The 23,323-nt window shown below is 41.8% G+C and overlaps 1 protein-coding gene across 3 annotated transcripts in view; it reads left to right on the top strand.

Moving 5' to 3' along the window:
• Positions 1-23,323, top strand: part of GTF3C1 (general transcription factor IIIC subunit 1) — a 237,562-nt gene that overhangs the window by 59,997 nt on the left and 154,242 nt on the right. For all 3 annotated transcript variants that reach the window (XM_075830059.1, XM_075830058.1, XM_075830060.1), the window contains exons 5-10: positions 3,359-3,455; positions 11,588-11,711; positions 13,106-13,261; positions 13,604-13,719; positions 16,935-17,247; positions 17,707-17,879. In XM_075830059.1, the coding sequence (XP_075686174.1) occupies positions 3,359-3,455; positions 11,588-11,711; positions 13,106-13,261; positions 13,604-13,719; positions 16,935-17,247; positions 17,707-17,879 (979 nt within the window). The remainder of the gene's footprint in view (positions 1-3,358; positions 3,456-11,587; positions 11,712-13,105; positions 13,262-13,603; positions 13,720-16,934; positions 17,248-17,706; positions 17,880-23,323) is intronic.

Below are 23,323 nucleotides of genomic sequence, written 5' to 3'. Positions count from 1 at the left end.
TGACATCCAAAACCACAACATTATTTAAAAAATAATATCCTGGCCATTTCTGTATTGAAATGGCCAGGATATCAAAGCCATAGTAGATTAAATAAATGAGCAGCAAACAAGCAACTGCATACACCGCAAGAAAAAAAAACAAAAAACTTTCCCTACCTCCCCCATACCTCCCAAACCACAGCGTCATAAAACCCATCTTGACATCACATTTCAGGCAGGGCAGACTAAACAAACAATTCACTGTGGGTGAGTATTCTAAATATTCTGGTGGTCAGAAGTAGTTCAGATGAAGCAGCGAGAGGTGAGCGGCAGGGAGGTATCAAGCAAGTAGCTAGAGATCACTTGTCAAATTTGATTGTGGCCCTTTCATGTAGTGGAATATGATACTGTGACCCTTGAACCAATAAAGGTTGTGCATATTTTTCCAGAAAAAGTGGTTTTATTTAGTAATAAAACGACACATATATGGTATCGCCACAACCGTAATGACCCAAAGAATAAAGTTATAATATGTCATTTAAAAGTCCCACGTCGCCCAAAACCGTACCATTCAAAACTACTTCTCGTCCCGCAAAAAACAAGCCCTCATATCAATACATTGACAGAAAATTAACAAAATTACGGCTCTTGGAAAGAGACGATGCAAGAATAAATCATTTTAGTTCAAAATAAATTTTATTGTGCAAAAGATGTAAAACCTAAAAAACCTCTACATATGAGGTATCGCTGTGATCGTACCAACCCATAGAATAAAGGTAATGTGTTACTTACGTCGCACAATGAACGGCGTGAATTTAAAATGCATAGAACAATGGTGTAATTTCAGGGTTTTTACTCTACCCCCCCCCCAAAAAAAAGGTTAATAAAAGTTAATTGAAAAATGATATCTACCCCAAAATGGTGCCATTAAAAAGTACAACTAATCCCGTTAAAAACAAGTCCTCATACAGCTATGTCGACTGAAGAATAAAAAAGTTATAGTTCTTTGAATGAGACTATAGAAAAACGAAAAAAAAATAAAAAAAATTGCTTGGTCATTAGGGACTAATCGCTAATAGGCTGGTCACTAAGGGGTTAATGAAAGTCTAGTGAGCAGCAGATGGGTGTGGGATATTCACAGGCCCCAGATCTTGAGAAATTTGCACTGTTAGGCCTCATTTACACGAACGTGATATACGTCCGTACGACTCGCGTGCTTTTCACGCGGGTCGTACGGACCTATACAAGTCTATGGGGGCATGCAGACAGTCCGTGAGTTTTGCTCAGCGTGAGTGCGCTGAAAAAAAACTCACGACCTGTTCTAAAAATCTGCGTTTTTCGCGCATCACGCACCCATTGAAGTCAATGGGTGCGTGAAAACCACGAAGGTCGCACGGAAGCACTTCCGTGCGAACTGCGTGATTCGCGCAAGAGCTGTCAAACTGAATGTAAACAGAAAAGCACCACGTGCTTTTCTGTTTACAAACATCCGAACGGAGTGTCTTAGAGATGAGCGAACCGAACTTCACCGGGTTCGGCAGAACTCGTTTTGACCGAACCCGGCAGGAGACAGTCACTGTCCAGGGTGCTGAAAGAGTTAAACTGTTTCAGCACCCTAGACAGTGACTTCCGATCCCAATATACGTGAACGTGTAAAAAAAAGTTACCGATAACTCCCGACTTCTTCCTCCAGTCTGACCTCCCGGGATGACAATTCAGTCCAAGTGACAGCTGCAGCCAATCACAAGCCAAGCACAGGCTGCAGCGGTCACATGGACTGACGCGTCATCCAGGGAGGTGGGGCCAGATGTCAAGAGAGGCGCGTCACCAAGGACGCGTCACCAAGGCAACGGCCGGGAAGTTCTCGGTAAGTACGAACCTCTTTTTTTTTTTTTAAACAGGTTACTCGATATGGTGATCGGAATTCACTGTCGAGGGTGCTGAAAGAGTTAGGCTATGTTCACACGGGGTCTTTTGCCGAGTTTTTTGACGCGGAAACCGCGTCGCAAAACTCGGCAGAAACGGCCCGAGAACGCCTCCCATTGATTTCAATGGGAGGCGTCGGCGTCTTTTTCCCGCGAGCAGTAAAACTGCCTCGCGGGAAAAAGAAGCGACATGCCCTATCTTCGGGCGCTTCCGCCTCCGACCTCCCATTGACTTCAATGGGAGGCAGGAGAAAGCGTGTTTTCTGCCCGCGGCGCTCAATGGCCGCGGGCGAAAAACGGCGCGATCATTGCTATTCACACGGAGTATTTTGGGGGAGGAATATCTGCCTCAAAATTCCGTTTGGAGCTTTGAGGCAGATATTCCTCCCCCAAAATACTCCGTGTGAACATAGCCTTACTGCCGATCAGTTAACTCTTTCAGCACCCTGGACAGTGACTGACGTCGACTAGCCTCATCTCTATGATGGCGGCTGCGCGAAAATCACGCAGCCGCGCATCACACTGATGACACACGGAGCTGTCAAGTGCCTTTTGCGCACGCAAAACGCTGCGTTTTTTTGCGTGCGCAAAACGCACACGCTCGTGTAAATGAGGCCTTAGGGTATGTTCACACGGCTTATTTTCGGCCGTTTTACGGGCCGTAAATGGCTGAAAAGTTTGGAACAGTACGTCTCCAAACATCTGCCCATTGATTTCAATTGGATAAACGGCGTTCTGTTCCGACGTGGCCATTTTGAAAAACGGGCGTGTAAAAAAAAAAAATGGCTGCGAAAAACAAGCGCATATCACGTCTTTGGACTTTTTTTGAGCCATTTTTCATTGACACTCTAGAAAAAACAGCCGTAAAAAATACTGTAAAAAACGGCAGAAAATCAGGAGCCGTTTTCCCTTCAATACAACTCCGTATTTTCAGAGGTTTTTGGTTTTGTGTGTGCAATTAGCAGGGTAACTGGGAACCTTGGGCGCTATTTGTGCGGGGGACCAAGTACCAGTTTATGAGCACTTTGGAAGCAGATTCCACAGTATTAGTATTTCTAGAGCATGAAGAAATTGAATTCCACACATTGTTCCATCAGCTTGGTCTCTTGTACTGGCCAGGTTTGTTTTCCATTTGGCATAATGTTGACTTTTATTTTTTGTTTTGGCATCCAAAAAATATAATTTGAATTTGTCTAAAGGCTCCTTTTTAATACGACCTGTCTTAAAATCGATTTTCTGCAAATACTATTCTTGGTTTCATGGAATTCAGCTTTTAGTTCTGTATTACTGTGAATTATATCCTTCAGTTTTGGTAATAAAACTCAAACGTCTCCTAACGCCATGTTGTCTCATTTTTCCAGATGAGCTCTCAAACTGCTCTAGTTGGATTCGTTACTGCAGTGTCTTATTACAATTAAAAGTTAAACTTTATATTTTTATTTTCTCATCTCTAGGAGAAATAAGTATGACTTGTTCACAGAGCGAGTTTCTCAAATGTTAAGTGAATGTCCGAATCAAATGGAAACTTTGGTGAACCTTCAAGAAGAACTGGTAAATATGTATAACATTTAGTTGAACTGTACATTATAGTTTCCATGTTGATAAAGAAAATTTAAAACCTATTTATTTAAAGTGGTTGTCCAGTTAAACAACCGCTGCAGGTATATGGACCTCAAAAGTTTGGGGACAAACCTCCAAAATCCACAATGGAGAGCGGCTGCACAGAGTGGCCCCCTGATCTGACAGACATGGCAAGACCCATGTATTATTGTCAGCTTTAAAGGCAGCTTAAACTTAAAGGGGTTGGCCAGGGAAAAAATATTTTCTAAAAAGTATCCCCCAGTCTTGGTTTGCCTTCCCTAAAACCCCTACTAAACTTCTAACTATTTTCCTGCTTGATCTCAATTGTCACTGCTGCTCTTTCTGCTTGTTTGCATCGCTTGCTTCTGGTCCTGGCTATTTCCTGTCTTGTAACCCACCATACCCATGATCCCTTGCAGTATCTGAGAAGACCGTTTACACCCCCCCTTCCACCACAGCATCTCAGCTATTTACATATTTCCACGCCCCCATGTTCACAGGGTCATTCCCTGCCCTAATTTACAGTCACCCAGCTCCCTCCATGCATACTGTCACAAACACCCACTAATAATCATCATTCTCCTCTGTGTCTCCATCTATCTCTGCTCTAATTACATGCACCCATTTCCCTCCACCACCCCTTTTCACAGCGTGATAGATGTAAGTCCACCCACTCCACCTTTGTGAGACATCTTGGTACACCCGATCCAGTCAGCACATTCTCCTCACCTGCTGCTGGATCTGTGCCAAGAGATCTTGGATTAGGGTAAATTCACACGTAGCGTAAATGCTGCAGATTTTCCGCAAAATTTTTGTTGCGGAAAATCCGCAGCATAGTACAGTAGCAGCATAGTGGATGAGATTTGAGTAAATCTCATCCACACGCTGCGTAAATAATGAGCAGAAAACAAGCAGAAATTAACCTGCGGTGCGTTTTTTACATTTTATCCTCAGCATGTCAATTGTATTTTGCGTAATTACTGTTATTTGTTGTGGTTTTTCCTCATTGAATTCAATAGGGGGGAAAAACCCGCAATGAATAGCAGATTAATTTTTTTTTAGCGGAAAAGCAGCAATTCCGTTGCAAAAAAATGCAACTCAGAAAAAAAAAAAATCTTATACTGTTTCTTCACCCCTTCTGGGGTGACGTTTCATCCCATGTGACAGCTTCAGCCAATCATAGGCTGCATCGGTCACATGGGATGAAACGTCATCCCAGGGGGGGTTGGCCTGCAGGACGGCAGAGGGACGCGTCGCCATGGCTTCATAAGTCATGTTTAATTTTTTTTTTTTTTAAATTTATGTGCAATTTTCCACAGCAGACATTCTGGCCGAAAAACGACACCACAATTTGGTGCGGGTTTTTGTCCGGAATTCCCTGCGGTGCCCAGGGCAGATACGCTGTGTGCCTTTTTTACGCAGCGTATCTGCCCTGTGTGAATAGTAAAGCAAACACCACTCCACACATTGGTAATAAAGTTTATTTTATATCGTTTACCATAAATGTATTTGTCTCTCTCTGTGATACTTGAAAATTGGGAGGTATGGAGACAAAGAGGGACAACCGATGCGTAGCATGGCACGGCAATTTTTTTCCCTTTAAGGCCACGCTTCAAACACTACACATACACACCCAGTTCATCCCACAGAGTATCATGCTCCCATAAAGCCTCCCCACATTATTGAGCCCCCCCACACCGTATAATGCCCCTACTCTGGCCGGGATTCGCCTCCTGCAGAAGATAGTGCCACACAGCACCCTGTAGATAGTACCACCAATGCCCCCCTGTAGATAGCTATACCCCCTGTATATGGTGCCAATGGGTATCCCTCTAGGAGCGGAATCCCCGGGCAGAGCGTTGGCAACGCTCTGGCTGGGGATTCCGCTCCAGGTGGAGCCACTGACGTCACTATCCATAAATGGACCGTGACATCAGGGCCTACTTCTGGAGCAGAATCCCCAAACAGAGCGTTGCCGTTGCTCTGACCAGGGATTCCACTCCTAGAGGGAGTCCCTGACTTCACTGTCCATATATGTCCAAATAGCAAAAGTAAGAGCAGCAGAACTGGACCTCACAAGAGTTAATAGGGCAACAGCCTCCAGGAATCAGATTTGTGAATCCATCAAATGTAGACAGATCAAGGAAAAGAGGCAGCGCTCCAAATTAAAAATGACAAAAAAAATGGTTTTATTCACCCATATGTGCACGGAATGCAACGTTTCAACTGCTCAATGCAGACTTTGCCTTTTTCTTGAACTGTCCATATATGGACAGTGATATCAGAGGCTCCTCCGCTGAATCCCCAGGCTGAAGAGCTCAGGCTGCCTGTACACGTAATCGATGATGAGCCATGCCGTGGCTCATCCGGAAGAGCAGGCTGGGCTGAGACCCGAAACGTCACAGGAAGTTAAAAACACAGGATAGGGGATACATGTGTGATCGATAAGGACAACGGGGACTGAAAGTCACCAAGAGCGCTACATGAGAAGTTTTGACTTCCGCGTTCTGTGTCCGGCAGCCTCATAGAGATCAATGAGATTCTTCTTTGCATGCGCGAGTGGCTCTCCATTGATCTCTTATTTTCCTTATTAATGCAAAAGGAGCCCAAACCAAGTATTGAGTGCATTTACTGTACATACATTTCAGTAGGCCAACATTTCAGTATTAAAAATAATTTTTGAAATTGGGCTTATATAATATTCACATTTTCTGAGACACTAAATTTTAGCTTTTCATTAACTAGTAACCATAATTGTCAACATTAAAAGAAAAAGATGCTGGAAATAGATTACTCTGTGTGTAATAAATCTATATAATATAGGAGTTTCACTTTTTGAATTGAATTACTGAAATAAATTAACTTTTTAAAATTATTCTAATTCATTCAGAAGGACTAGTATATTTCTGGCCAACCCTTTAACCCCTTCCCGACATTTGTCGTAAGTATACGTCATGGAAAGCCAGTGCTTCCCGCAAAACGCAGAAGCTGAGTCGGTGCCATAATCGCCGGATCTCAGCTGTATCTGACAGCTGACATCCGGCTGTAATGGCGGGGACCGAAATTAGCTTCGATCCCAGCCATTAACCCCTTAAGTGCAGCGCTCAAACGCGATCGCTGCACTTAAGGTGTTTGCAGCTCATCGGAACCCCAGCAATGAAATTGCCGGGGTTCCGGTGGCTGCAATGGCAACCGGAGGCCTAATACTGGCCTCCCGGTCTGCCTAGCACCGAAGCCGGTCAAGATCCGCCCGGCGGCGGAGCCTGATCGGCTTCCGTAGCGGCCGGCAAGATGGCGCCGGCTAAGGAGCTGATCCGGGGTCATCAGCAGTGGAAGTCAGCTGTATGTTACAGCTGACATCCACCATTAACAGCAGGAACCGGAGCCAGCTCCGATCCCTGCCATTAACCCCTTTGATGCTGCATCGTAGCGGTTACTAGCAGATCGCCAGCCCTGACAGGCAATCAGGACTGGCGACTGCTGCTATGGCAACAGGAGACACAATGGTCTCCTGCTCTGCCATTACGGAAGCCGATTTAGGCCCCGCCGGGAGGCGAAGCCTACTCGGCTTGCTGTCAGTGAATGACTGACAGATCTAATACATTGCACTACATAGGTAGTGCAATGTATTAGAAAAAAATAAATCTGACCGTTGGACCTTCAAGTCCCCTAGTGGGACTTGAGAAAAAGTGTAAAAAAAAAAAGTGCAAAAAATTAAAAGTTTTAAAACAATAAAAGTTTCAAGTAATTAAAATAAAACACAATACCCCTTTTACTCTTATCAAGTCCTTTATTATTGAAAAATAATAATAAACCATACGTATTTGGTATCGCCGCGACCGTAACGACCTGAGGTATCAAAATATTATATTATTTATTGCACGCGGTGAACAGCGTAAAAAAAAAACGTAAAAAACTTTACCAGAGTTTCTGTTTTTTTGGTCACTTTGCCCTACAAATATTAGAATAAAAAGTGATCAAAAAGTCGCACGTATCCAAAAATGGTACCTTTAAAAACTATAGCTCGTCCCGCAAAAAACAAGCCCTCATACAGCTCCGTTGACAAAAAAATTAAAAAGTTATGGTTCTCACAACTTGGCGACAGAAAAAATACATTCTTTTTACAAAAGTAATTTTATTGTGCAAAAAGTTGTAAAACATAAAAAAGTTCTATAAATTAGGTATCGCCGGAATCGTACTGACCCGTGGGAATAAAGTTAATGTAATTTATAACGCATGGTGAACGCTGTATAAAAAAAGACTAAAAAAGCTGTGCCAGAATTGTGTTCTTTTGTTTACCTGGCCCCCCAAAAAATAGGATAAAAGGTGATCATAAAGTCGCATGAACCCCAAAATGGTACCAATAATAACTACAGCTCGTCCCACAACAAACCAGCCCTCATACCGCTACGTCTATGAAAAATAAAATTAGTTATGGCTCCAATAAGTCAGGAAGTAAAAAAATATGCAGTTGTGCCCGAGGGGAACATTTATTGTGGTTCAAGAGGCGATTTATCAAGGACCTAAAATTAGGGAACCAGGAAGGGGAGCGCCCAAACATATCCGCTGGAAGCGACGGTGCCCGTATTATACCAGGACAACACTTCCCAGCAAAATTCCTCAAATTGCAATGTTGCGGAGTGTGGACCAAAAGGGGGATAAAAAGGGACGCCATTTATCAGTGCGACACCGGCCTGTGCAGAAAGGATTGCTTCACAGCGTAACACACATCTATGGATAATTTTATTGTTTTTTTACCCCATTATTATACCACCTGACTATGCCCCTTATTTACTCCGCCCGGCTTACATGTACCCCCACATTATAAATGGAAACATCAGCAATACTCAAATAAATCTACTACCAAGCAAAATCCGCTCTCCAAAAGGCAAATGGTTCTCCCTCTGCTCTGAACCCTACAGCGTGCCCTAACAGCAGTTTCCTTCCACATATATGGCATCGTCATACCCGGGAGAACCCTTTTAACAATTTTTGGGGTGTGTGTCTCCAGCGTCATAAGCTGGGCATGACATATTTGCCACTGAATGGCATATCTAGGGAAAAATATAAATTTTTAATTTGCACCATCCGCAGTGCAATCATTTATGGAAAAGACCTGTGGGGTGAAAATGCTCACTACACCCCTTAATAAATGCCTTGAGGGGTGCAGTTTCCATAATGGGGTCACTTCTCAGGGGTTTTGTTTTATTATTTCACATCTGAGCCTCTGCAGTTGTGAACCAAAACTTTGTAAATCGCCAAATTAGGCCTCAATTTTACATGGTACTCTTTCTCTCCTGAGCCTGGTCGAACGTCCAGGCAAAAGATTATGGCCACATGTAGGGTGTTTCTAAAACCGGGAAACCCAGCATAATAATTAGAGAGCTGTTTTGTTATGGTGGCACAAGCTGGGCACCACATATTAGCATATCTACGGAAAAAAAATCCCATTTTCACTTTGGCAGAAATTGGTGTGCACTCGATGTTGCAATCACCTGCAGGGTTAAAATGCTTACTACACCCCTAGGTAGATGCATTGAGGGGTGTAGTTTCCAAAATTGGGTCACTTCTGGGGGGTTTCCACTGTTTTGGGCCCAGAGGCGCCCAGAAACCAATCCAGCAACATCTGCACTCCAAATGGTGGTCCTTCTCTTCTGAGCCTTGCCGTTTGCCCAAACAGCAGTTTATGACCCCATATGGGGTATTGCTGTACTCGGGAGAAATTGCTTAACAAATGTTGGGTTCTTTTTTTCCTTTATTTGTTGAGAAAATAAAAAAAATTGCGCTAAAGCTACGTCTTATTGAAGAAAAATTATTGTTTTTATTTTCACTGCCCAATTCTAACAAATTCTATGAAACATCTGTGGGGTCAAAACGCTCACTACACCCCTAGATGAATTCCTCAAGAGGTGTAGTTTCCTAAATGGAGTCACTTTTTGGACGTTTTCATTGTTTTGTCCCCTCAGGGGCTTTGCAAAAGCAAACCTGGCCTCCGCAAACCATTCCTGCTAAATGTGATCTCCAAAAGCCAAATAGTTCTGCCGTGTGTTCAAACAGCTGGTTATTACCTCATGTGGGGTATTGTTTTACTCGGGAGAAATTGCTTTGCAAATTTGACGGTGCTTTTTCTCCTTCAGTCCTTGTGGAAATTAGCTAAACTTACATTTTCTTTGAAAAAATTTAGATTGTCATTTTCAGGGCCTACTTCCAATAATTTATGCAAAAAACCTGTGGGGTCAAAACGCTCACTATACCCCTAGATAATTTCCTCAATGGGTGTAGTTTCCAAAATGGGGTCACTTGTGGCGGGGTTTCCACTGTTTTGTCCCCTCAGGGGCTTTGTAAATGTGACCTGGCCTCTGCAAACCATTCCTGCTAAATTTGAGCTCCAAAAGCCAAATAGCGCTCTTTCCCTTCTCAGCCACGCCGTGTCTCCAAACAGCCGTTTATTCCCACATGTGGGGTAGTGTTTTACTCGGGAGAAATTGTTTTACAAATTTTATAGTGCTTTTTCTCCTTTAGTCCTTGTGGAAATGAGAAAAAAAATCGCTAAACCTTGAGGTGTGTAGTTTCCCAGATGGGGTCACTTTTGGGGGATTTTCACTGTTTTGGCAACGCAAGAGCCCTTCAAACCTGACATGGTGCCTAAAATATATTCTAACAAAAATAAGGCCCCAAAATCCACTAGGTGCTCCTTTGCTTCTGTAGCCTGTGCTTCAGTCCAGTAGCACGCTAGGGCCACATGTGGTATAGTTCCTAAAACTGCAGAAACTGGGCAACAAATACTGGGTTGCATTTCTCTGGTAAAACCTTCTGTGTTATAAAAAAAATTGTATTAATTTATTTCTGCCAAAAAATATGAAATTTGTAAATTTCACCTCTACTTTGCTTTAATTCCTGTGAAATGTGTAAAGGGTTAAGACCTTTTCTAAATGCTGTTTTGAATACTTTGAGGGTTGAAGTTTTTAAAATGGGGTGACTTTTTGGGAGTTTCTAATATATAAGGCCCTCAAAGCCGCTTCACAACTGAACTGGCCCCTGTAAAAATAGCCTTTTGAAATTTTCTTGAAAATGTGAGAAATTGCTGCTAAAGTTCTAAGCCTTGTAACGTCCTAGAAAAATAAAACAATGTTCAAAAAATGATGCCAATCTAAAGTAGACACATGGGGATGTTCATTAGCAACAATTTTGTGTGGTATTACTATCTGTCTTGCAAGCAGATACATTTAAACTGAGAAAAATGCTAAGTTTTGCAATTTTTCGCAAAATTTTGGTGTTTTTCACAATTAAATACTGAACATATCGAGCAAATTTTGCCAGTAACTTAAAGTGCAATGTGTCACAAGAAAAGAATCTCTGAATCGCTTGGATAGGTGAAAGCATTCCAGAGTTATTACCACATAAAGTGAAACATGTCAGATTTGAAAAATGAGGTTCTGTCAGGAAGGTCAAAAGTGGCTAAAGAGGGAAGGGGTTAAAGAGAACCTTTCACTTGCCATACATGTGCAGCAAGTAATAGGCAGGGCTTCACAAACAATGTCTCACTTTAAAAAAAAAATTATATCTTCCTCCGTTATTTACTTATCGGTGCCGTTATATTTGGTGCCCGATATGTAAATAAGCCCCTGAACTGTCAATGGGTCATTTCTATCAAACTAAATGGCAAGGGGGCGTGATGTCTTCGCTTTGACACTGTCCAATCAGCTACGCACCGTGTCAGGGCGGCTTGTGCTGTGTTCCCTCCTGCGAGAACACACGGAGACTGAGAGGGTGCTCTCTGCAGAACCACCAGTCTGCAGACCACAAGACATCACGCCCCCTTGTCATTTAGTTAGATAGAAATGCTCCATTGACCGTTCAGGGGCTTATTCACATATTTGGTGCCAAATATAACGGCACCGATATGTAAATAACGGAGGAAGTTAGAAAAATTTATAGTGAGACATTGTTTGTGAATCCCTGCCTATTACATGCTGCACTCGGCTGCACATGTATGCTTCTCTTTAAGAAGGGTTTATCCAGTCAGGACAATAAGCCAGATAAAAATGCTGTATAGGAAATGTTTCATTTGTTCATTATTGATTTTTCCTTTTCATTTCAAGGGTGTTCCTGAACGACTTTTTAAACGACTTTATCATTATATGGCAAATGCTGGAATTGCGAAAATAGTTTCTTTACCGTTACATGACATTCAACCCCTAGCAGAACACTTCAAGACTAAGAGAGGTATGTTTTTGTATTGGACTATATGACCCATTTATAACATCTCTTCTACTGTTCTTAGTATTGATACTTGGCTTTTTATTGCTAATTATTTAAAACAAAGTACTAAAATATGACTTTTTACTATCCTGTGTAATATGTATTGAAATATAACACCTCTAAATAATTTTTCATGTAAACATCTCCTTATTGCCCATGGAGTATAAGACACAAACACACAAGTGAGTAGTGAATTAGAAGTTGGAGGTTTAGCCATTTTGATAATTGCTTTAGGGCCTGTTCACATCAGCGTTGACTGCAGTCGACTGCGCTATTGATTCCGTCAATATAATGGAACCCTGTCACAACGGTGACAAACGGAAAACATTAGCAAGGTTTCCGGCACCATTGAGTTCAATAATGATGCAAATGGAAGCTAAGGTTTCCGATTGCCTTTCCGTTGAAGGGTACCCCTGACGGAAACCTCCAACAGAACCCCTCAATGGAAAGTCAATGCTGATGTGAACAGGCCCTTACTTTGTTATAATCCGTTAAGGAACTCTTTTTTTTTTTTTTTTTTGCTAAAAATGCAGCCATATTGGTTGTCACAATTCATTTGGCTACTCAGAAGCTTTTGTTCCGAGAAACGAATTCAAAAGTGACAACTAATTTAGCTGAAATTCTGAAAATTTTAAAAAAGATTGCCCATTACAGCTAAAACAGAAAAATGCTGCTGCAGGGGATATCTAGTATTACATGCAGGCCATTCAAATGAATGGCCAGCCCAATGTATTACATGGATCCGCCGGATTGGGCGACATTCTTATTTAGGGTCTTTCTACTCTGGTTTATAGAGCCCCCTTCCTTAATTCCGTCCTTATGCCCTGATAAGAACAGGTTACTTAATACTTAGACTTAATCATGATAACTTCTGTTCTCCCTAATGCTTTATCTGCCAAGGACGTATCTCATACGTCTTTGCAGGAAAACACTTCAGTAGCCAATGACATCTCTTATACATTCCTGCTACTAAAGGCTCTAGCTCAGGCTAGGTTGTGACTATAAAAAAAGACCAAGATTGCGGATCTGGCCCAAGCTAGAGCAGGTTGAAGTTGGAGCTGCAAATACTTGCAGCTCTCAAGAGCCAGTGCTACTTAAGGCTCTAGCTCAGACTAGGTCGTGACTAGAGCTGCGATTTAGAGCTTGTTTAAAGCCAAGAATCTTGAGTTGCAGCAACAACTTAAAAGAGTAAGCAGCTCTGAGCTCATAGCCTGATTATGTAGAAGTCTATTCTGTACGTTTAAGTTTGTTCCAATTACAATGGGATGTATGTGTAGTATAGCATAATACGTATATCTGCACTTAAAACTGTAAGATGTGCATGTGCAGAAATAGAACCGCTTTTTGTGTTTTGATAGGTACTGATATAATGGTTCGATGTATGAAACTTATCAAAGAATATAAGAAAAAGGGTGATGAGGATGATGATGATGAAGATGAGGAAGATGTAAAAACTTCTCTTCCAGTGGATATAATTTATGAGAAGGATATGTTAACCCAAGCCTATGAACTCAGTATGTATTTTTCTTGCATATATCACTAAATAATTTGAAGATTAGAAAAATATTATAGTAGATAGTTTGATCTGAGAATCTCTGTTTTTATGATCTACAAAAGGTATAATGTGCCTATGTTTATGGGGGAGTCTGGGGTGATTACTGTCGGACACATAATCAAATTGGCTATGTGTAATGACCAGCTTAAAGAAATAAATCCTGGATGTTGGTATAAAACTAGATGTGAAGCTGTCCCTAAGGAGTCTTTATTTTGGAAAACCAAAAAAAGTTTCCTGACGACACACCTGTATTTACCTCTCATGTAATCTTCTTTTGCATGTTAATATTCATTTGTTGCAGTTGAAAATCGCGGAACAAAAGGAATTTCCCAAAGAGAGATAAAAGCAGCCATGAATGTAGGAAAGTTGGAAGCCAGAATGCTGTGCCGTTTATTAGAGAGATACATGCTTATAAAGGTTAGATGTTTGCACATGTTTTCTGTTTTTTAGTAGGTTTTTCTCTCACTGCCACATATAAACAAATCGTCATCTTTCTACAAAAGTGTGCGCCTTGAGAGATTTTGTCTTTTTTTTTTCTATCTTGTTTTTAATCTGAACTGATTTTTTTTGTCTTTCAATTGGGTCATTATTGTTCTAGAGAGTATGATGTGTAGCTTCCAGTCGGAGTACCATCAGATGTACTTTATAAACAGTATCTTCACATGTAGATGCATTAAATATTTCTTTGTGTTAAATACCAGATATTCGAAGTAGAGACTTCTACATGCATGTCAGTAGTTTTAGTTGTAAGTTGTACAGATGGAGTGGGATGCAACGACGTCTGGGGCCTAGTAATTCCAACCGAGCTCAATGCAATATTGGAAAGAAGTTCACCAGCATCCAACTTTGAAGTATCTTTTTTATTTTCTCCAACATGTGAACCACACAGAGTTTCGACCCACGTAGAGGTATTTTTCAAGTGCATATCATAAATTCAAAACAAAGATATAAAGTGTGTGAGTAATTAAAGGGGTTTTCCAGTACCAATTGACAATTGTGTAAGTAAAGTAACATGTTACATCTGTACACTTTGTAATATACTTGCATTTCATGAAGTTTCTGTATCGCGGTTTCTCCTGGCTGGTCACATGATGCCTCCACAAAAATATTTTGCTTCCCGTACATATTTTCTCTTGTGGATTTAAAGAGGCTCTGTCACCAAATTATAAGTGCCCTATTTCCTACATAATCTGATTGGCGCTGTAATGTAGATAACAGTGGGTTTTATTTTGAAAAACGATAATTTTTCAGCAAGTTATGAGCAATTTTAGATTTATGCTAATTAGTTTCTTAATGGACAACTGGGCGTGTTTTTACTTTTTACCAACTGGGTGTTGTACAGAGGAGTGTATGACGCTGGTCAATCAGTGACTAATCAGTGTCCTGCACTTCTCATTGTTCCCGACCAGCTTCTTTCACTGCACAATCACACTGTGCTGTGGATCATGCTGGGCTGGAACAATGAGAAGTGTATGACACTGATTGGTCAGCCTCATACACTCCCCTGCACAACACCTACTTAGTAAAAAGTAAAAACACGCCCAGTTGTCTATTAAGAAACAAATTAGCATAAATCTAAAATTGCTCATAACTTGCTCAAAAATGATCGTTTTTCAAAATAAAAACCACTTATCTACATTACAGCGCCGATCAGATTATGCAGGAGATAGTCCACTTATAATCTGGCGACACAGCCTCTTTAATGTACGGGGACATCATTGGCGATGTCACTGTACAAAGGAACAAGGTGCACACTGGATCCTTGGCACCAGCTTCTGAGCATGGGTATTTGAGACGCATCAAGTGTTCACCATCCATGCTCAACCCCTTGCTATGTCTGCGTCACTTGTCCCACCGTTGAATGCCCAATCGCGCATGCGTCCGGTACTCCTGACTTAATAGAATTTTAAAATGTTTATGGGCTGGGGACTAGGAATGCAAAGTGGGCGACGGGAGGTTAAGTGGGCAGACTAAATCATACTGTATGTGTATGCGGAGGATCTTCAGCTGGCTGAAATGTCAGCGCTTTGCAGAACGTTCTCTTGAAGGGTGGCATGAAATGGCTGGATATTCAGAATGTCAACAAACCGGAGGGTGACTGCAGTACACGACGGTGAGGCAAATAACTGAAACGGGTATGTGGGGGGCATTAGGATACAATACCCACCATGAACAGAACATTTTTTAAAATATCAATGGCAGAAAACCCCTTTAAACCATTATGCAATCCCTAGAGACCCATTTAAATCTACCAAATAAAATATTTGGGGCTGCTCTATGCAAATATATTGTGCAAAAGTGGCTAATAAAAATAAGTCCTGAGTCGAAAACCGACTGGAGTCAATATAATATACAGTATTCTTCGGACTACAACACACCTGACTATAAGACGCACCCAGGTTTTAGACCACCGAAAATAGGAAAAAATGTCATATTTTACTCTTACAAAGAAAAAATCATTGGTAAAAAAATATTATTTGTTATTGAGAGCCATAACTTATATTTTTCATCGTTTGAGCGGTGTGAGGGCTTATATTTTTTGAGGGACGAGCTATAGTTTTTATTAGCACCGGTTTTTTTTTGTTGGTACAAACGATTATTTTATCACTTTTTGTTTCATTCTTTTTAGCGCTATGGTGACCAAAAAACAATTCTGCGGTTTTAAAAAAAAAAATTGTTATGCCGTTCACCGTGTGAGTCAAATTATGCTATATTGTAATAGTTTCGGACGCAGCGATACCAATTTTTTTAAAAAAAATATTTGTTTTTACATTGTGCTTGAGAAAAAAATGCAAAAGTTATTTTTTAACTTTTAAAAAAGTTACCATTTTTTTACACATTTTATTAGTTTCCCTAGGGGACTTGAAACAGCGATCATTAGATGGCTGGTACAATACACTGCAATATATAGATGAGTTACGGAAACATCGTAAGTCGCCGAGCAACGCTGTTTCCGTAACTTCCATAGGAGTGAATGGCAGTTACAGAAGCAGCGTAACATGCTACGCTGTTTCCGTAACTACTATTCAGTTCTTTGGGAGTTACGGAAACATCGGAACTCAGTGAGTTACGCAGTTTCCGTAACTCGACCATGTAACCAGGAAGTGGCCGGGAAACAGCGGAGCCGGGTGAGATAGATCGGAGTTTAGGGGGCCCTGTTCTAGAGATAGATGCAGGTCCCAGAGGTGGGACCCGCATCTTTCTGACATTTATGACATATCTTGTGGATATGTCATAAATATCCTTCATGGAAAGACCCCTATAAATGCCGCGGTCACTATTGATCGCGGCGTTTAACTAGTTAAACGGGCAGGAACAGCACCATCGCTCCGCTCCAAACATCCCCGCCGACACATCACGGGTCCCTTGACTGCCGTCTATAAGATGCAGGCACTTTTTAGCAAGATTTATTCTTGCTAAAAACTGCGTCTTATAGTCCGAAAAATACGGTATATTTAATATAAAGTGCATTACATTACGCTACTATGCCCACGGATTCAGATGCATCAGAACACATCGATTATCCATCTCCCGAGCGTATATCAGCGAGCGACCTCTGCTGCCTAATGCTCATGTCCAAACAACACTGCTTTCTCATACTCAAACATATATAATTTTTACGGTCCCTTTAGGGTTTCATGGAAGATGAAGGACGTCAAAGAACAACAAAGTTTATTTCTCATGTATTTGTTGAGGAAAGTGAGATACGCAGACAGTTTCTGGAAGAAAAAGCAAAAAGTGAGAAATTGTCCATGTTCAACTTGACACCTGCTCAAAATGTTGGAGTCGACAAAAAAAGATCTGAAAACAAGCAATCAGAGGAAGCTCAGATCTCAGATGATGACCGAGAAGAACTGAAAAGCATCAAGCGGCCTAGAATAGCAGAAACCTGTTCATTTTCCAGCGGTGCTGCCACTACAAGCACTCCTCTGACTATTCCAAAAGGTTAGACAGATTTATTATTACTTCCCTTAAGGCTAATATATTTGGTGAACCACATTATATGCAATTACCTAGAATATGCCGCTTTTCAAAACTAGAGCAGAAAACCAACCAGTCAGAAGCTGCAGAATATTCTGCTTATTCTGGTCTGTCATTCAGCCTGGGGGCAACAATGGGGAATGTCATTGCCCTCGGACTGCCCTTCTCTGCGTTGAGATGGCTCCTGCTGATTTATTAGGGAGGGTTTGTTTATACACCAGGAACAATCAGTGGTTTAAAAAACCATGGACTATCCTTGCTGCCAAGAGGGGTGAAAGTTGTCAGCTCATTGCTCCTTTACAACTATAGCACTTGGTGATCTCGGTAATTTATTGTATTTGGTGATTTCTGAAAATGCGTTTCAAAGTTTAAGCAGGCAACAATTTGAAAGTTTTTTAATAGGTTAATATATTGTCTTTGTAGAACAATCCAAAATTCATATAAAACACACTTCTTCCTTGGATGTAGACAAAGTGCCTGGGTCTGAAAATGATTGTAGTTTGGACAGTTTCCAACTAGAATCAAACCTGTCTGCGTTCTCCGTACAATCTGCTGATGAGGATGATGATGAGGTGTCGGTGATTGAAGAGGTTTTGGTAAGTTTAGAATTTAAGTTATACAAATACTTTATATAAAAAAAAAAATTCAACATGATTTTTAAATTCAGCATTCTGCTTAGGGCTAAGCCTTGGACTTCGTTGTGTCTGTAGGTGGGGTATATCCTGTAGGAGGGGCTAGCACTTTTTTAATTTGTGTCAAGCCTCCTAGTGGCAACAGCACACACCCGTGGTCTGTGTCCCCCAATGACATGAACAAGAATGTTGCAGATTTTCCTTTGAAATGCAGTAGCAGACACAACTAATTCAGTCTTGGATCAGGTTCCCTAGAAGGTACTCCTGCTGGTTTAGGTGTTTGTCGGTTTGTCTTTATTCTAGTTTGTTTATTTTTTATCTTCTGCCCCTTTGCTTTCATTTCCTGTGGTGGGAGCACAGTCCGACTCAACTGTGCCATTGCCCCCTGCCAATGAAGACAAGAGCACAAGCTCCTTTGTCGCCCACCAGCCTAGAAGGAAACTTGTTCTACTGCTCCCGCCTGTGCCCCCCCCTGACTACTTCCTCTCGCTCTGTCTCTCTTAAGTCAGACAGACTATTGGTGGCGACACAGGATCTCCTGCTGGGTTGCTATTGTTGGGCTAGAACTGCTCCATACAGGTCCCTGGAATTGAGTATTTTGCTACAGGTCCCCTGTTTTAGCCTATGAGCCCAAATCCTCTGCAGTAGGGACCATTGACTTAGCAGAAACTAGGTGCGTCTGAGCAGCTATTAACTGCACAGCAGGACAATATCTGAGCTGACTCAGTGGTCATCATCACCTCCCCTTTTATAAAGTAGTATGTTGTGACCTCATTACTGCAATGTCAGACCCCAGAAGAGAGTCCTCCCGCCAGACAACAGTCACCATTTATTATGTCTGCATTAAATTCAGTTTTCATATGGTCAACTTACCCTTATGTGCGAGGCATGCTGGCCACCTAGACAAGCATCTGTGGCTTCGCTACCCCCATGACTAGCTCTTCTCAGTGGCCGAACCAGAGTAGGCTCATTCCCCTTTCAGGGCCAGTGTTGACCTCACTAATGTCACTCAGTTAATGATGGGTAACTTGGTTCACCTTTTTGACCAGCCCCTCTGGACTTAAAGGGAATGTGTTGCCAGAAAAACATGTTTTTTTTTTTTAAATTAAACATTTAGTGTGTGGGTGATTAAACATTGTTCAAATTTTTTTTCTTTTTTTCACGAGTCAGGAAATATTATAAATTAATTCTAATTTATAATATTACCCATTTTTGGTCACTAGATGGAGCTATTCCCAAAATTGCAGCATTGCAAAATTGGGTAAAAAGCCCTCCCACCTAGTGAGCTCTCAGCATCCCCCCCTCCTTTATCCTGGCTAGTGCCGGGATAAACGAGGGGTTTGAACGGTGTAACCTCCTACACTGTGTGTCGCCATTTTTTGAGCTAACACACAGTGTAGTAGGTTTACATACAGTAGTAAACACACACAAACACGAACATACATTGAAATCTCTTACCTGCTCCTGCCGCCGCGGCTCCCTCCGGCCCGTCCGCTCCGTTTGCTGCCGCTGGTCCAAGTGCACAAATCCGGAAGCTGCGACCGGAAGTAGTAATATTACTGTCCGGCCGCGACTTCCGGTCCACAGGAAAATGGCGCCGGACGGCGCCAATTTCGAATTGGACTGTGTGGGAGCGGCGCATGCGCAGTTCCCACACAGACGCCGTACACTGAAGTCAATGGGACGGGAGCCGTTCGCAGTCCCTATGGGACTGTGGCTGCCGTATTCCATGTCTGTATGTGTCGCTAATCGACACATACAGAAATGGAACAAAAAATGGCAGCCCCCATAGGGAAGAAAAAGTGTAAAAATAAGAAAAAGACAAACACACAAATAAATATAAACGTTTTTAATAAAGCACTAACCTCTTTAACATATAAAAAAATAATTTGAGATGACACTGTTCCTTTAATCCACTTTTTCATGATGAGTGCCTGACAGCTATAGGTCTCTCATACTTTCAGTCCCCCTTCCCAGGTGGTCCGATCTGCATCTTCCTCCCCTTCCGGAGTGGCCTTGTCAGGAGGGGAGCTTTCCAATTCTGAATCAGAGCTGTATGAGGAACAATCTTCTAAGCTGTTCTCTACTGGGGACAGTCAAATTAAGGTGTTAGCAACACCTTATAGGTGATATACACATATCCTACATTAGAAGTGGCCTCCTTCCGACCTAAACTATAGCAAAAGATTTTTCCCTCTTAATTCAGACTTAGAGGAGTTACATAGTTACATAGTTTGTACGGTTGAAAAAAGACACATGTCCATCAAATTCAACCAAGGGATGCGAAAGGGGAAGTAAAAAATTTCTACACATTGGAGATTATTATTTTGTTCTAGGAAATTATCTAAGCCTTATAAAGCCATCTACTGTCCCTGCTGTGACCAGCTCCTGCGGTAGACTATTCCATAGATTCACAGTAAAGAAGGCTTGTCGCCTCTGCAGGTTGAACCTTTCTTTTTCCAGACGGAGGGAGTGCCCCCTTGTTTGTTTTTTTAGGGGGTTTTACATGGAACAGGATTTCACCATATTTTTTGTATGTGCCATTCATATATTTATATAAGTTAATCATGTTCCCCCTTAGTCGTCTTTTTTCAGGGCTAAATAGGTTTAATTCTTTTAATCTTTCCTCATAACTTAGATTCTCCATGCCCCTAATTAGTTTCATTGCTCTTCTTTGTATATTTTCCAACTCCAGGGAACCTTTGTATGAACTGAAGCCCAGAACTGAACTGCATATTCTAGATTAGGCCTCACTAATGCTTTGTAAAGTGGTAATATTACATCCCTGTCCCGTGAGTCCATGCCTCTTTTAATACACGACAATATCTTGCTGGCCTTTTAAGCAGCTGATTGACACTGCATGCTGCTGTTTAGTTTATGATTTACAAGTACACCCATATCCTTCTCAACAAGTGACTCCCCCAGTGTAGCTCCCCCTAGGACATATGATGCATGCAGGTTGTTTGTACCCAGGTGCATAACTTTACATTTATCTACATTAAACTTCATTTGCCAAGTGGACGCCCCAAAAATTAGTGTGTTCAAATCAGCTTGCACTTCACGAACATCTTCCATAGTCTGAACTATATTACATAGCTTGGTGTCCTCTGCAAAAATAGAAATAGTGCTATTAATCCCATCCTCTATTTTATTAATAAATAAGTTGAATAATAGTGGTCCCAGCACTAAACCCTGTGGTACACCACCTATAACCGGGGACCATTCAGCGTAGGAATCATTGACCACAACTCTCTGGATACGGTCCTTGAGCCAATTCTCAATCCAATTACAAACTATACTATCTAAACATATAGTCCTTAATTTACCCATTAGACGTCTTTGAGGGACCGTGTCAAATGCCTTTGCAAAGTCCAAAAACACTATGTCCACAGCGGCCCCTCTGTCTAGGCTTCTGCTCACCTCTTCATAAAAACAGATCAGGTTGGTTTGACAGCTTCTGTCCTTAGTAAAACTGTGCTGGCTGTCACTTATAATACTATTTTTTGTCACATAATCCTGTATATAGCCCCTCAAACATTTTCCCCTCAATGGATGTTAAAGGGGTTGTCTGAGATTTTATTTTATTTTTTTTAAACTCGTTTTATTGAAAACATATAGTACAAATGCATTTACACCATACATTGTATGCAAAAAGGAATGCAGAGATGTGCACATTACAAAGCGTCTCAATTTAACATATCAAGAAGAGTACATACATATTAACATACAAACAATATACATCTCCCGTATCACATGCTGAACCAAGCACAGTACCGGAGGCTATGATGATTCATTACCCTTTAATTTAGCTAAGTATCAGCGATCTACGGATGTCATGATATCTGTGTGGGGTATATTGAGTCACTGCTGATTCACACCATGCGTCCCATATTTTATAGAATTTATCAAGGCATCCTCTTTGTTTATACATTATCCGTTCGTAAGGGATGATCGAATTCACAAGTGATTTCCACTTATTCACCTTGGGAGGACGCGGGTCCATCCATCTAAGAGCAATAGCCTTCCTTGCCATAAACAGTATTTCCCTAAGAAATATTTTCATGTAATTCGGCCAACATTCGTCTTGGAGAACACCGAACAAGCAAATCTGTGGAGTTGCCGGGACAGGAATATGCAGAATTCCAGCTGCTACCCCAACTACCTCATCCCAGAAAGAGGAAACAAATGGACACGCCCATATCATGTGCCAGAAGTCGGCCCTAGGAAACCGACACCTGTGACATTCCGTACTCGGATATCTACCCATTTTTTGTAGCCTAACAGGAGTAAGGTAGCTCTGATGTATCATGGATAGTTGTATAATCCTGTTATTGGCCGCTGGGGCCACATAGAATGGGGAAGAGAGAATCTCCTCCCATTCCTCCTCAGTGAGGTTGGGTATCTGTGTTCTCCATTTGTCCTTTACCGGTAGTGGTATGCTAACTTTGGCCGTTATTAGAGACGTGTAGATGGCTGATATTAACCCTCTGAGTCCTTGGGATCGAAATACTCCTATCAATGGAAATTGTGAGAATTCCGTATCTGGGGCAGGGAACTCGGCCCTGAGGGCATGGCGCAATTGCAAGTACCTGTAAAAGGCAGTCCTGGGCAGTGTAAATTCCGACTGCAGCTGTGTAAAGGATTTAAGGCTGTTTCCCTCATATACATCCCCTATATTGTGTATCCCATGGTGAATCCAGAATATTGGAGCCAGGTCCTCTGATACCTGTGTGATAATGGCATGTCTGTCTGCACGTCAGTGTACCCGTAAATGCCCTTTGCAGCTGACCATACCTGGGAAGCCACCCTATGAACAGGTAGTACATTCTTGAGTGCATTCATGGGACCTTCAAATACTGGCCAAAGGGTAGGTATTTGCAGGTAGACCGCCAGGTGCTGTTCCCTATTTGTCAGCGTCTTGTCATTTACCCATGCTTTTAAATATCGTAATTGCCCCGCTAGATAGTACAGAAAGAGATCTGGCAAGGCAGCTCCCCCCTGTGTTTTGGGTCGTTGCAAAGTCGTGAGGCTGAGTTTTGACCTATTTGCACCCCAGATGAATGTTGGGAATAAGGTATGTATCTGCTTGAAGAAGGTTTTGTACACCGGTGTCGCTGCGTGTTCTAGGATATATAGGCATTTGGGGAGAATAACCATTTTAATTAAGTTAATCCTACCAGTTACAGCCAGGGGGAGAGTACTCCAGATCCTGAACTTGCCCCTTACATAATCCAGCAGTGGTAAGATATTAGTATCATGATGATTTCTATGGTCCCGATTTATGATACCAAAGTATTTAAATGCAGAGACTACTCGTAGACCCTGTATGATGTCTGGCCATCCCATTCCCTGCAGGGGCATAAGAAACGACTTAGTCCAATTAATGTGAAGTCCCGAGAACTTCCCAA

This window comes from Rhinoderma darwinii, chromosome 6, assembly GCF_050947455.1.
Source record: "Rhinoderma darwinii isolate aRhiDar2 chromosome 6, aRhiDar2.hap1, whole genome shotgun sequence".
Taxonomy (NCBI): domain Eukaryota; kingdom Metazoa; phylum Chordata; class Amphibia; order Anura; family Rhinodermatidae; genus Rhinoderma; species Rhinoderma darwinii.
Note: the sequence above shows the minus strand (reverse complement) of the source record. Positions and strands in the feature narration are given on the sequence as shown.